The sequence below is a fragment of the Ascidia mentula genome, chromosome 8 (assembly GCF_947561715.1).
Source record: "Ascidia mentula chromosome 8, kaAscMent1.1, whole genome shotgun sequence".
Lineage (NCBI taxonomy): Eukaryota > Metazoa > Chordata > Ascidiacea > Phlebobranchia > Ascidiidae > Ascidia > Ascidia mentula.
In genome coordinates, this window is record NC_138573.1 from 9,012,708 (window position 1) to 9,026,022 (window position 13,315).

General features: G+C 37.5%; 3 protein-coding genes across 3 annotated transcripts; all 3 read right to left on the reverse strand.

Moving 5' to 3' along the window:
• Positions 1-115: 115 nt before the first annotated feature.
• On the reverse strand, positions 116-4,257 carry LOC145912564 (mitogen-activated protein kinase kinase kinase 4-like). Its single transcript, XM_083000081.1, has one exon. It carries the CDS (start codon positions 4,220-4,222, stop codon positions 134-136), a length of 4,089 nt encoding a protein of 1,362 aa, XP_082856207.1. The 5' UTR covers positions 4,223-4,257; the 3' UTR covers positions 116-133.
• Positions 4,258-6,522: 2,265 nt separating this feature from the next.
• LOC145912565 (tripartite motif-containing protein 54-like) lies at positions 6,523-10,311 on the reverse strand. The gene is made up of 10 exons (XM_083000082.1): positions 9,987-10,311; positions 9,504-9,636; positions 9,295-9,441; positions 9,138-9,233; positions 8,956-9,078; positions 8,749-8,882; positions 8,513-8,646; positions 8,027-8,236; positions 7,884-7,957; positions 6,523-7,302 (listed from the first exon to the last, which is right to left on the reverse strand). The coding sequence occupies exons 1-10, from the start codon at positions 10,181-10,183 to the stop codon at positions 6,871-6,873; spliced, it is 1,680 nt and encodes a 559-aa protein (XP_082856208.1). The 5' UTR covers positions 10,184-10,311; the 3' UTR covers positions 6,523-6,870.
• Positions 10,312-11,692: 1,381 nt separating this feature from the next.
• On the reverse strand, positions 11,693-13,165 carry LOC145911636 (uncharacterized). The gene is made up of 4 exons (XM_082999040.1): positions 12,856-13,165; positions 12,641-12,794; positions 12,106-12,317; positions 11,693-11,947 (listed from the first exon to the last, which is right to left on the reverse strand). The coding sequence occupies exons 1-4, from the start codon at positions 12,998-13,000 to the stop codon at positions 11,802-11,804; spliced, it is 657 nt and encodes a 218-aa protein (XP_082855166.1). The 5' UTR covers positions 13,001-13,165; the 3' UTR covers positions 11,693-11,801.
• Between the last annotated feature and the right edge of the window lie 150 nt (positions 13,166-13,315).

Sequence of the window (13,315 nt, forward strand, 5' to 3'; positions counted from 1 at the left end):
TGATGATATTTGAATAAAAACATATATACACAATTTATAAAAGTAAAGTGAAAATACTGTTTTGGGGAAAAGTTTGTAGAATGTCATAACTGGGCAAGAAAAAACAAATTGACATGGTTTAGGTACTATAGAATTACTCTTTCAAGGGAAGGGCAACTTTAACAAATGGATGGGACTGCAGGGAAGCTACTGTCCACCTCACGTTCGTATCCACTTCAAGACAATGTCCAATAAAACCTTGTCCATCATTACTGAGATTGCTCGGTATTGGAGGTTTGTGTCCCATTCCAACTTGGTACATGATTTGGAAAGCCTCATGGTCATGCCAAGGTCTTTTTCCTGATGCCATTTCTATTACAACACAACCAATACTCCAAACATCTGCTGCCCTGCCATATCCTGAAACACTGTTGATCACTTCAGGAGCAGTGTATGCAGTGGTAATTCCAGTTCGCGATATTATTTCACCGGGTGAGGTTTTGGTTCGATCAGTTAAACGAATTGCACTTCCGAAATCACCAAGTTTTATGAGACCATTTGACATAAGAAATATGTTGCTTCCCTTAATGTCCCTGTGAACAATTCCTTGGTGATGAAGTACATCAACTGCAGTTACAAGTTGTGAAGTATATTCTTGAATCATCACCTCTGGCAAGCCAATCTGACTGATATCAGCAAGGGTACCAGAGTCACAGTATTCCATAAAAATAAACATCAAGTCTCTGTGGATTTCCACACCAAAATAGCGAACAAGATTTTTATGTACAATTCCCTCAAAGTTAGCCATTTCATCAAGTATCTCTTTTATTTTTCTTTCATCATGGGGTTGAAATTGGATTTCTTTCATGGCCAAAATTTTTCCATTGTCCATGTTAACACATGTGTAAACTTTACCAAATGTTCCCTCACCAATTTTCTTTCCTCTTTGCCAACGAAAACTGGCAGAACGTATATGCAGTTGCACAGCCGGGGTATATTCAGATGGATCCAATACACGACCAATAATTCCACTATCATATCTGTTTTTGTCCATATCGTATTCCAAATCAAGCACTGCAGTCTTTACAGCATCAACATAATTACCTTTGTTCAGGACTAGACTTTTTGTCAGCAATGCATTGTCTCTTTCCTCTCCATCTGATGCATTTTCTATTGAAGAGCGACCACTTAGGGACCGATATACAACTTTGTTGTTGATGTTGCGAGGTTGGTCTAAATGCTGTGGAGCAACCCTTTTCTTAGCACCAATTAAGTGGTCAAAAAACTTATTTATTAGTTCTTTAAACTGTTTAAATTCTGCCTCAGTAATTCCTTTAATGTAGTCCAAATTAAGCGTTATCAGAAATTTTAAACCCTTTGCCGCCCATCTTGGTTTCTTTCCGTTGCCTCTCGGTAAATGCTCGAGAATGTAGGTCATCCATTTGCGAACAAATATTGCCTGCAGTTTATCCATATCATGACGAACAGGACCAGACAAAAGTTTTGTATTGGATTGCAAACATTCGAATCCTATGTTAAAAATTCTCTGAGTAATTTGATTAATTTCTGATGTTAAAGTTTCAGTCTCTTGACCTTCTGGGCATAACTCGCACACAACCTGCTTTTGAAGATGCTTACTCATATTGTAAACTTGCTCCAATAGGGTTTCACAAAACATAAGGACGCTAACATTCAGATTCGAGAAAAGTGTTTGAGTCGTCTGAAGCATACTTGTTTGAATTAGTTCCAGTTTCATATATTTTGATAACAGTTTGCATATTTCACTTCTTCTAAGTGTTAGATCATTACCAGTAAAGCACAAAACAGTTAGGTCATGTTTAAATGTAATCACAGCGTTTTCTGGTTGAGTTCCGGCTTCACCCAGGTGTATACTATCACTTGACAAAATAATTTCACGTCCTGACCAATTACAATGATGTTTTTTGCGAGCACCAGCAGGTTCACATTGAACTTTCTGTAACACCAAAATGGCATCTGCAGTGTTGGTTAATTGTGTAAGGCAATTTGGCACTGAAGTGGATCCAATCAGACAATTTAAAACATGCCTTTGAAAACTTTTGCAATCAATATCTGTATCACATTTCACAAAAACATGAAATTTTGTTGTGTCATAAATAGTACAAAGCCAATTAAGTTTGCTCCTTTTTAAGTTCTCATCAAAGATGACTCTGCAGCAATATCCTTCAAGCTTAGAAAGAATACAGCAATAGGAGCATAATTTTTTTTTAGATTTTCTTTCTAAAATTTCTGAGAGAAATTTATAAGTCATTGCACACTCCAAATCCTGTTTTAGAACTGTTGCGTAGTGTGTTGCTCTTGTAAACCTTTCCCTAACCTCATGAAACATGTCTTGGATTGCCCTTCCTAACTCAAATAAATATCTCCTTGTTGACTCAATAGGGTCCCAAGTATTTACACCATTAGAAAATGGAGATTGGACAGCCAAAAATTCATCAAGTGGAGATCCACTTTCCTCAAAAACAGAGTGCATATGAGCCAAATGTGGACTCTCAGATCTTTGTCGATGAAACCAAAGCATACCAGCTTGTGGCGAGGTTGGAGTTAATGTGCCATCTACAGATTTACACTGTTTAAATCGGCCAGCTTGAAACTTGTGTTCCTGTGGTAGGCAGGAGGCATTTGGTTTTGAGTTAATTATTGCACTGACTGCACTTACGAGAAAGGTTTGTGTAGAATTATACACTTCTGTACAAATTTGAATGTACGTTTTGGTACACACATCTTCAAGCCCTAGTTTTAGCGATATGCGTTTGGCAAATTTCCACTCTTGATCAAGAATATCAATGAATGTATGTGGTGCATGTGGAAGGCCATTTAATTGGCCAATGACCAGCATTTTAACGAACTCCATGTATGTTTTGAACAATGATATTAGGTTAGTACAAAACAAGTCTATACTAGATTTTTCAAAACTTTCCAGGGGACTATCAGATTGCAATGAATGCATGAGGTACAAATGCACAGAAAGTGCTAGTACAGAGCATTCAATTACCTCCTTGCATTCAGTCACCACTTGTTGTACTGTTAGTAGACTTGTCGATGAAGAACACTTCTCTTTGCAGGACAGTGACTGTTGAAGTCGTGCATGCAAACACTGGCCCATGATAGCAAACATAACATCAGACAAAAACACATGCAATGGCTCCAACTTAGGCAGGCCAGAAAAGTCTTTAAAATTATTTTCACAATCTCTGTCAGGACTGTTCTCCAGCACTGCTGTAATAGTCTCCTCCAAAGGTTCATTGCGGATGTGTCTTGCAAGAGAACCAATGTCTGTGAGACCTTTTACCATCCTTTTCCAATTGACATCCATGTTTTCCTTTAAATCTTTATTGGCTTTATGTCGACTATCTTGGCAGATAACATTCCTTGATCTGACAAGACATCCAAAATAATTTTTTACCAATTGTATGTGGATGTTGAGGACACTTCTTTTGTGAAATTGCATTTCAGTCATCTGCAATACAGAATCTGTCAATTTGCAGCAGGAAAACATTAACTCTGATATACTTAAATAGGATTTGGGCACAAAGCTTTCAAAGCCTTCATCAGGCAGATCTAAAAGTTCTAAATCATAAAGAAAGCCTTCAATATGATCTTTGTTTTCAGTGCAGTCAAGTAGATTTATTACAGACAAAAGAGTCCACATTAACTCAGAGATCGTGTTAAACCAACAATTTAGACCCTTTAATTTGTCTTGGACAAAATTTTCTCCGAACTGTGGATAATCACGAATAATTCCAGTCCTTGAACAATACAGAGCTTCAACATTTTCAACTTTTTCCTGCAGCTCAAGTATTTGTCGCATTCCAGAGAAAAGATTTTTCAAATAGTTACCCGACATTTGTTTGACACTTTTTTTGAGGAAACAGCTGCAGGTGTGATTTTTATCACAATATAAGGACTTCTCAGTATCTGATAAGCAGGGTACTGCAGTGAAATTGAATTCTTCAACTGTTCGGCACACATCCTCAACATACTTTTGCCGTTGGTAAACTAGCAAGTCATCTTGTTCTGCCACAGATCTGTTGCCATGATATGCCTTAAGTTCCAACCATAAAATTTTATTGAAATATTTTCGGAAGTTTATTGATGTGGCATCCGGTTGAAGTTTTTCCGGTTCATTGTGTCGTGCCCCCACATCAGCAAGTAATCGAAGTCCTCTAAAATACTGAACCCGGTCATTAACTTTATGTGCCATTACTAATTTAGTTTTACACAACAATGCATTTTCGGTTGTATTCTGGAACACAAAATACATCATTAATTGCCCTTGAGGTCAACAATTTATCAGCAAACTTTTTAATTGTGGGATGGAAAACTATTCAACAAACAAATAACCAACACCAAAAGTTTTACTCAACAAACTTGTTTTTATCAAAATGGTGTATAGTCAGTCGGGGTAATTATCGGACAGTAAAAGTTATGGGGTAAATAGTGGACGCAAGAAAAAAAACAATGTTTCCCTCAAACTTTATCTTGTGCATGTAGTAAGCTGGAAGCCTTACTATCCACAAACTTTTTCAAACTAAGTGGATATAGTACTTTGTTAAGATATATTTAGTTTTATAACTTTTTCTTAAATTTTATCACATTAATTGTTCACCTATCTCTTTTCATAAACATGGCTTCAACGGCATGTAACAAAATTAAAAGATTATTACACTGATGCAGACCTTCGAAAACAGTCAATTACATCATTATGCAACCAGCAAAAACAGAATATGATGCAGTATTTTGGATTCGATTTAACTATTGTAGAATAGTGTGTTATTCTACATAGCCCCTTCCTGTACATAAATACAATAACCTCAAAAAGGATGCCTAGAAAATAGATACAAAAACCAACAAAACTTTGGAATAGCAGGAGTTTATGAGGTGCATAGACATTAACAAATCAGCAGTGTCGAGAAATTAGCAGACATAAGAAAATTGGCAAATTAGCGAGTAAACCCACACAATATGTAATATGTTAGTATCTATACTTTATTTCCACATCTCATTGAACAAAAGGTTTTTAAACCTGTTTTAAGTTCACCTGAAACAGCACAGATTTGGCAAGTTTAGTACACTGTCCAGCAATTACCCCTTATGTGTCCAATAATTACCCCAATGGATGGGGTAATAGTTGGACAGTAAAAACTTAAAATATCTGCCAACATAGTTGCAAGTGACTTATGCTTTCATTTTAAATCACAGCAGTGATGTATAAGGTTTTATACCCAGCACAAAGCAAAATTCAATAACTCCAGATTTAATGTGAAAATTTGCAACTTTTTTGAAAATCATCCATTAATTACCCCACTTGACTATATCTGTAATATTGTTAGCCACAAAAGACTAAAGGGTTTCACTTGAAACTATTGAAAGAAATCCAATACATAGTTGAACAAAGTTTTTGCTAGCCATACTGCAGTCTGGAACGAATATCAGTGGCAAAAAAACAGGCCTAAACCAAATAGCCTATTACAAAACAAAACCATAGGCTGGTGGTTCTTTTCCACTGTGGTCAAAATAAAAAAGGTGGTTCATTTTGTTTTTATGAGACTAAATGCGGGTCGGTTGAACTACCCCAAAAAACCAAGCAACTTTTTTAAGTTGCGAAAACATTACCACCTTCACAACTTCACCAACGCGACAATTAATTGCGATATATTTGTTTATTTGTGTGGCCTTTTGGAAAATTTGCGTGATTCATGCAATGCAAAATGCATTCGAGCATGTCCAGAGCGTTTTGTTTCTATCTTCGTAACTTCTTTTTTTGCTGGAAGATACTTTTACACCGGGTCACAAAGTTTTTTCCAAACTTGATCCACATATAAGCCTATGTAACATACAAATCTGTGCGAATATTGACGCTACGATTTCGTGTAGTATTTCAACTCAAATTTGTAAACAAAAATAACAGGTGGTGGCCCTGTTTACACCTAATCATTAAAATTCTCACAGATTTCTGTTTTACACAGACTTATACGTGGATCAAGTTTGGAAAAAACTTTGTGACCCGGTGTAGTAGTATTTTCCTTTTTTGCTCACCGACAATGCCGTTTGACATTTTTCTTTGACGTGGCCTTTGTGATAGAGGGAAAATGCTAGAAAATTCAACAACCGTCCAATTTTCATTGTTGCAGCGTAATTACGAAAGCCATTCGTATCGCGTTTTTCTAAATTACCCCAATTTGGAAACTAAAATTGTGAAACGTGTTTAATCACGGTAGGCCCTATTGCCAAAACGCTGTTATTAGTCTCGACCATAGCGCCCTCTATAATAGACTCGACTCATATTCATGTTTTGAAGTAAGTGCAAATAATGTAAAGAACTATGTCTTGCAACCGACTAAGTTTTGGGATGTGAAATGTTTGTGACACTTTTGCGTCTTCTGTTCCACAGAACAGGAAGTCACATCTTAGCGAAATCTCTTGAGCTGCCTTGCTGTAGCCTACTTTTGATATACAGCAGGTGATATAGCCAAGCAACTTCATCACTACCAATGTTATTTAATTTATTTGCAAAGCGATAACGTCTGAAAACTGTTTCACATTACTTTTTTGATGGCATTTTTTATTTTAAATGCTCATTTGATCGACGTATGTTACAGAAACAAATATACAAATGTTCTGAGAAAGGTTTATTGTAATAAATAAAAACCTCTTTCTTGGCCACGTTCAACATGGCCTATTCCTTAAACAAACAAATCCTTCTCAAACCTTTTTGAAAGCAATTCTAATGCAATTACATATTTACACAAAATAGCGTGTTACTTTTCAAAGAAATGTAAAAATTGAATTTGGTAAGATTGCAAATGCTAAAGAGCAAAAAACAAGGTTAAAGGTTGTGCTTGTGTCTCCTTAATGCTTCTTTTCAAGCAGATGCGACCAGGTTCGTCTTCTGTGACCAACGTAAGAACGTGGTCTTCGTGATTGTCGAGTTGGCGAACTGCTCGTTACATTTTGCTGACGCCTCAGCGGCGGGGGTGAATCGACACGCTCCACTGAGCTTTGGGGCGATGCGTGCAGGGAGAGTGACGCCACCGATCTGTGACGTCTTGCAAAGCAAGCGTCGACTTGCGAATCTTCGTCATCTTCAGATGTATCTGACTGTAGTTGATAATTCCCATCGGGAATTCGAAGCTTTGGCTCATCATTGTTGTATTTAACAGCAGCGTTTGGCGGCGATAAAAGCAACGAAGGAACATCACCACCGTCGTCGTATGTATATTGAGGACGAGGAAGCTGGCGTACATAGAGATCATACCACCTGCCGCGTTTGATTGTCGGCATCTATGGTACAAGTAGAAACAGCCTTGCTGTTTGGCGATATTTTCTGGATGGTTGCTGCGTTAAAGAGGTTAATTTCATGACTGTGAAATATGACAATAAATCATTTTTCGTTTAAACTGAAAAATGAATGTTTCTGTCCATCGTGCAGATGTTGTAGATGCAATTTTATGCAGACGGAATTGTGGATATGAATAAAGCAGTGAAGAGATGTCATTTAATAAACTTCCACTACCACATGCCCCAGCCGCGACTCTGCACAAATACAGAAGGAAATAATGATCGATAATGTGATGTAAAGAAAAACGTTTGATGAATTGCATAAAATGCACTAAAAATATTCATGCAAGTGAGGGAAAATTATGTCGAAAATTAGACTTTGTTCATTTTTATTGTCATGATTTACAAATGTATGACTTTTCCATGATGAATATGACGTCGATTATTTTACAATATATTTTCGTAAAATATGGGTTTAAATATTTGGCGTTGAGTTGCGTTTTAAAAAACATGAAAGTCTTAGTGTAAGATTCTTAAAATCAGTCAAATATCATAAGAACTACACTTTTGTAGTTGATATTTACCTCTTGATTGATATTTCTTCTATCGCCGTCGTCTCTTGTTGATATTGTTGGCGAGGTGCTTCTGACTGATCCGTCTAAAACAAAGTTAATTAAACTGATTCCGAAGCATTAAAAACTGAAAAAAATAGCTTTGTTTTATTTACCAACAGATGGTCGTCGGTCATCCACGCTTTCTAAATCACTTCGTGAGGTGACAGATGTGCCAGGAGTGTCATCGGAATCTACAACTTCACCCCTCTCATGCGTCATATCGTCGTCATCTTCTGATTCGCTGGCAAGGTTTTCCGCCCCCGCGTCGTTCGCCTTCTGTGACTGACCGCTGCTGCACGGTTCGTCCTCGTCATGTGACTTGTCTTTGTTAGTATTATAACAAACATATTTTGTATTTCGGCAGTGAACAAAGTATGATTGATGTTTTAACGTAACTAAGAGCTAATTAGCTTCACCAATTGATCGCAAACCACCACCACACAAAGTATTTTTGATGGCACTTAACTCATAAAAATGACATTTTGAGCAAATAAGGGCGATGTATAATAACTACTATCATAACCATTGGGTAAAAGTGATGGTCGTATAAACATCATCTTCAGTGCTATTACTAATCACGTAAAATACGTCATACTTACCCTCTGGGAAATTAGGAAAGTCAAGTCGTCGCAACGTGCCTTCCTGCCCCTCAAAGTTCACTTTAAATTCATCCATATTCTGAATGCTAAACATTGGTTTGCGAACATCAGATGCTTGTGCCGCCTCACTGATTCTGAAAATAAATATATACGATTGCAGTCAGAAAATAAACCGCACAAAAACGTAACAAAATTTTTACACATGCGTTGTGAGGTTAATGTTTAATTTCTCATACTTGTTAATTGTATCTCTTGCAAGGCCGAGAAACTGCGGAATGCTGCGCTCCTCCAGCAATCCCAAAGATACCTCCATAAGTTTACTTGCGCCCTCTAACTGTTGTCCATACGTCTTTAGCATTTCTTGCAAAACCTTTGAGCACATTTTTAAAGCTTATTGAAATACCCACTTGTAATGTTTACGTGTGCAAAAGTAATTAAAAAACCTGATTGCGTTCTTGCACATCCGATGTTATTTTCGCCATCATATTGTTTTTTCTGTCCTCCAGCACAGCGTACAACTTGTCAAACGCTTCGCACAAATCGCTTTTTGATTTTCGGCCATTCACCTTGTTGACAAAAAAACGAAATAAATGTCAATAAAATATAATGGTATCACTTTACCCACTTCAGTTATTTTCCCGATTTCTTCAGTTTGGCTAATTATTGCCTGAAGGCGATCATTCCCGGCCACTAGAACTGCTATGGAGTCGGATAGTTCACGCTGCGAGTAAAATATTACCTTATGAATCTGCAACCGTTGCGGGCTACCAGGCATAGTTCACCTTCTGATCTTTATAAACTTTGTCCATAGGAGATACGTCACATTCCTGATGTTGACCGAATACTTTGCACAGTGAACACGTTGGTTTCTGGCACGTCAAGCAATAGATATTTACCCTTTCCTCTTCATGTTCATCACACATGAGTGTCTGAAACGAGGGAAATTTTCCTTTTGGTTATGGAATCATTTGTAAGATTTATTTACTTTTACCTCAGCCTTTTTAAACTTGGGCTTTCGAGTTTCAGATTGATACATGTCGATAATGTTCTCCACGAGTAGATTTCTTTGCAGTCCATAAACTCCATGGCGATCGAGCACCACTTCATAGCGGCAGGTGGGACATCTGCATGAAGAATGTAACTGTCAAATATTTAAAATAAAAAGAATACACGTAATTATTTAGATTTGATTGCATATATAATCAATTTGTTTAAGTATTTTCTCTACATTGGGCAGTATATTAAAACATACTCAATATTTTCTCAAAGGAAAACAAAGGGTTGTTGCTGTTGCAAATAACTTTGTACCCCAGTTACACAAATCGAAAAAAAAATGATTTATGATCCAGGCTATTTGACTATCGTAGTTTTATGCACTTAAATGATTTTGGGTAGACTGCCTAAAAGTTGTCTAATGAATTTTACCAAAATTTCTGTGGTCGGGCGGTTTCAGCATTAGCAAAAAGTAATATACCTAAAGCGACCTCCAGAACCCATTGGTGTGCCTCTATTTTGAAAAACATCATTGGCACACTTTCGGCAAAGATTATGTTGGCACGGCAAGATCACAACCGGTTTGCTGTAAACTTCCAAACAGATTGGACATGACAGAAGTCTCTCAATCTCTTCAACATTTCCTCCTCCAGACGTCATCACACGCAAGGCGTCCATTTTTTGCTTCAGTTGTACCTTATTTCCCAATATTACACTCCTCTGCAATACTTTATTTATTGAGTATTTTAGGCAGAAGTACGCCACACAAAATAATAAGGCGTTGAGGGAAAAGGGGCCATGATCCCCCAAATATCTGAGTTTGAGATTCGTAAGTTTTCGTAAGATTCGTAAATGTACAATTAGTTGCCTAAATTTTATTAAAAGTACTTCGTCGAAAGACAATTGTTTCCTTCATATTAGTACATATTCTCAATAAAATTTTGGGCTGACTGTAACTCCGAATTCTGTAATTAACTGTAATTATTTCGTGCCGTGATAATTTTCTCAGGATTGTAAAAAAAAATCTACAAATAAAATTTATTCAATACGTAGTCATTAATCACCGTTATCGCCTTCATTCTATTCGCCTAGCTAAATTGTCCATACGAAGCGGCTCTACACTTCATCTTCTTATAACTCAAAACTGATTTCTTTGTCTGATTGCAAACTGTGTACCAGTTGAACTTCAGCGGTAATGCATTCGCCAGGGACAATCTTAGGCTGTGACGTCACCGTCACCTTTTACCAGTTGTCTCGAGCTTGAGATGACGCAGGCGTCCGTTATCCCACCACGTGATGTTATGATACTTGTGACGGCTCGGCGCATCTTCTAAAATAGCTCAGTGATAAGTTTGAGTCCCAGAGCGGCGCGACACATGCAAGTGATAAACACAAACGTGACGGGGGGGTGTGATAAATTCAAAATTCGCTTTCAACTCGCAACGGGTCTGGTCACGTAAGGTTCATTTTAGCAAAAATGGTTTGTATAAAATCCCAACAAGCAGGCAAAGATCTTCACTGATCGTGATCACCAAAAAAAACAAAAATTCATTTTGGCAATTCAATACTGATGCTGCCAGGCAAATAATCAATACAAAAAGCTCTTCTGGCAATAATATTTATAAATATCGCCTCTATGCAGCTGCCTTAATCAGGATGTACTCTTGCCAAATAAAACAGCGCGGTCAAATGTCGAGACGCATAATCTGAGAAGAAAGAAAGGACATAAAAAATTTCTTTTTGACAAAAATATACAGTACTTCATTTGGTTACAGCGGTATTGCAACCAATGCTTAATTAAAATCACTTTTGAAAGGCAAGTCTAGTGGTCGATTTATGTGTGGAGACCAAGCGCACAACTTTCTTGTAGTAGTTGTGTGGTGAATTTCTGCCATTGCTTTGCGGCCATTAATAAACTCAAAAAAACCTCAAACGAAACCTCAGCAAAAGCAATCAATCTGCATTTTCATTACGTGTTTTGTAATTTCGATGACTTATAATGTATCTGCTTTGCTCACAAAACTACAGCACAACATCCAAGGCATAGCCAAGGGCTCGTGCGTTTTTTAAATTCCGTTCCAACTTCTCAAATAAAGGGGCTTTAAACCAGCATGGCTATAACGCCGTTCTACCTTGTGATAGACATTAGCTGAGATCGGCAAGCTTATAGGCCTTTGCGAGAGAATGCAACGTTTCTACGTTGTATTTTGAACATTTGAATTATTTTATTTATTTACAACAATTTCGATGAGAGAAAACCCAAATGCTGTACATAATTTGTGCCACGATGATGTTTTTAGGCCCCAAAGAAAAGAGCCTTAGCAGCTGGCAACGCCTTGAGCAATCTCTGCTGGTCGTCAGATCCGTAACCATCACTGCAGTGCCTCTCATCCTCTTTCATGTCAAACTCATCTCCAAACAACTTGTCTGTGCAAATTTTGCCTGCAATCAACAAAATGTTATAATTTTCGGAGCAGGAATTTCCATGAATATGAACCACTTGTTACCAAACATTTAATAATATCAGCAATGTAATATATTTTCATCTATTGGCATGCATGTAATTTGAAGGAATTTTTTAATTTTGTCCAAATATTTACCTTTGACGTTGTACTTGATGCCGTTGGTTGACCAACCCTTCATATCAATGGTGTGGTCGACCAAGATTTCCACCTTTCCCTCAATGTAAATGATCCGAATTCGTTGATTTTCATCCAAAAACAAGCAAGTATGATCGTCACCTTCCGGTTCAACCACAATTATACTTCTCGATCCATTGCTGAATATGTTTTTCAGCACCACCTTTTCGCACCTATTAACATTTTATCAGTATTTCTATGGAAGTAAATCGCTCCGGTGGGAAATACCCGTATAAGCACAGTCACACATGCAAAAAGCAATCAGTTATGTAAAGATGTCAGTTTTACGGGTGAGCGTATTTGTATGATCTGTTGCCAGTGTGCGAATTCGGGCTTGTTTTCCACAGTTTTAGTGTAGAATTTTTAGTCAGTTGGTCAATTGCTCACAATCTACCCATTCAGGTCTAAATTAGTTGCGTGACATGTATTTAACAGTCTCTGGGGCTGTTTGCAGGGTCTTTTTTACAACTTTCATGTTTACGGTCATAAAGCTTACCCCTGGGCGTCCACATCAACAAACTTTGTCACTTCCAAATCTTTGTGGTCCCGAACAATCCAAGATCGTGTCTTTTCATTCCCAAAGTTAAGGTTGTACTGGATGGCTTTATCAATACCAACAATGGATGTCACAATCCGTTCCTTCGTTTGTTCTGTTTATCAAGACATTTTTCATATCCCAATTTAGTGTTGTAGATGCAAACCTCAAATTACCTTTGCTGCTCTCGCTTAAGTTCGTTTTCAATAGAGCTGAAACAGATTTTAGGAACTCGGGATTGCTCAGTAGCTTTTGAACGTCAAGTTCATTCTTCTCACTGCCCACTATTTCTTCGTGATGATTTTTAGTAGCTACCACCATTTTGATTTTTTACGAAGAATCTTATGCGCCTGGTGTACAAATACGCCTGTTCTTTTTAAAAAAATACCTACCTTCGAAAAAATTGGTAAAGCCTACTGTCACCACCGATACACATCGACACAAGCAAACCTATGCAGGTTTGCACTACTACCCTGCATGTTGACCAGCACTGATATGTTGCACCACTAATAGTTGCAGTTGCGCGACAAAGAGTGTGAAGAAGTGTGCTTAAAATGAGGAACGGAGTAAATCAAACAGCTTTCAGTTCCCTTTAAAAGGCAAACCATGAAAAAGAGGAACTAACAAAACAATGAT

Coding starts and splice junctions, on each gene's coding strand:
- LOC145912564 (XM_083000081.1), bottom strand. CDS start 4,222: ATGGCACATAAAGTTAATGACCGGGTTCAGTATTTTAGAGGACTTCGA.
- LOC145912565 (XM_083000082.1), bottom strand. CDS start 10,183: ATGGACGCCTTGCGTGTGATGACGTCTGGAGGAGGAAATGTTGAAGAG. Junction 9,637..9,986: donor GGTTCTGGAGGTCGCTTTAG/GTATATTACTTT, acceptor TTCTTCATGCAG/ATGTCCCACCTGCCGCTATG. Junction 7,303..7,883: donor GAAGAAATATCAATCAAGAG/GTAAATATCAAC, acceptor CTTGTACCATAG/ATGCCGACAATCAAACGCGG.
- LOC145911636 (XM_082999040.1), bottom strand. CDS start 13,000: ATGGTGGTAGCTACTAAAAATCATCACGAAGAAATAGTGGGCAGTGAG. Junction 12,318..12,640: donor GTTGATGTGGACGCCCAGGG/GTAAGCTTTATG, acceptor AAATGTTAATAG/GTGCGAAAAGGTGGTGCTGA. Junction 11,948..12,105: donor CATCAAGTACAACGTCAAAG/GTAAATATTTGG, acceptor TGTTGATTGCAG/GCAAAATTTGCACAGACAAG.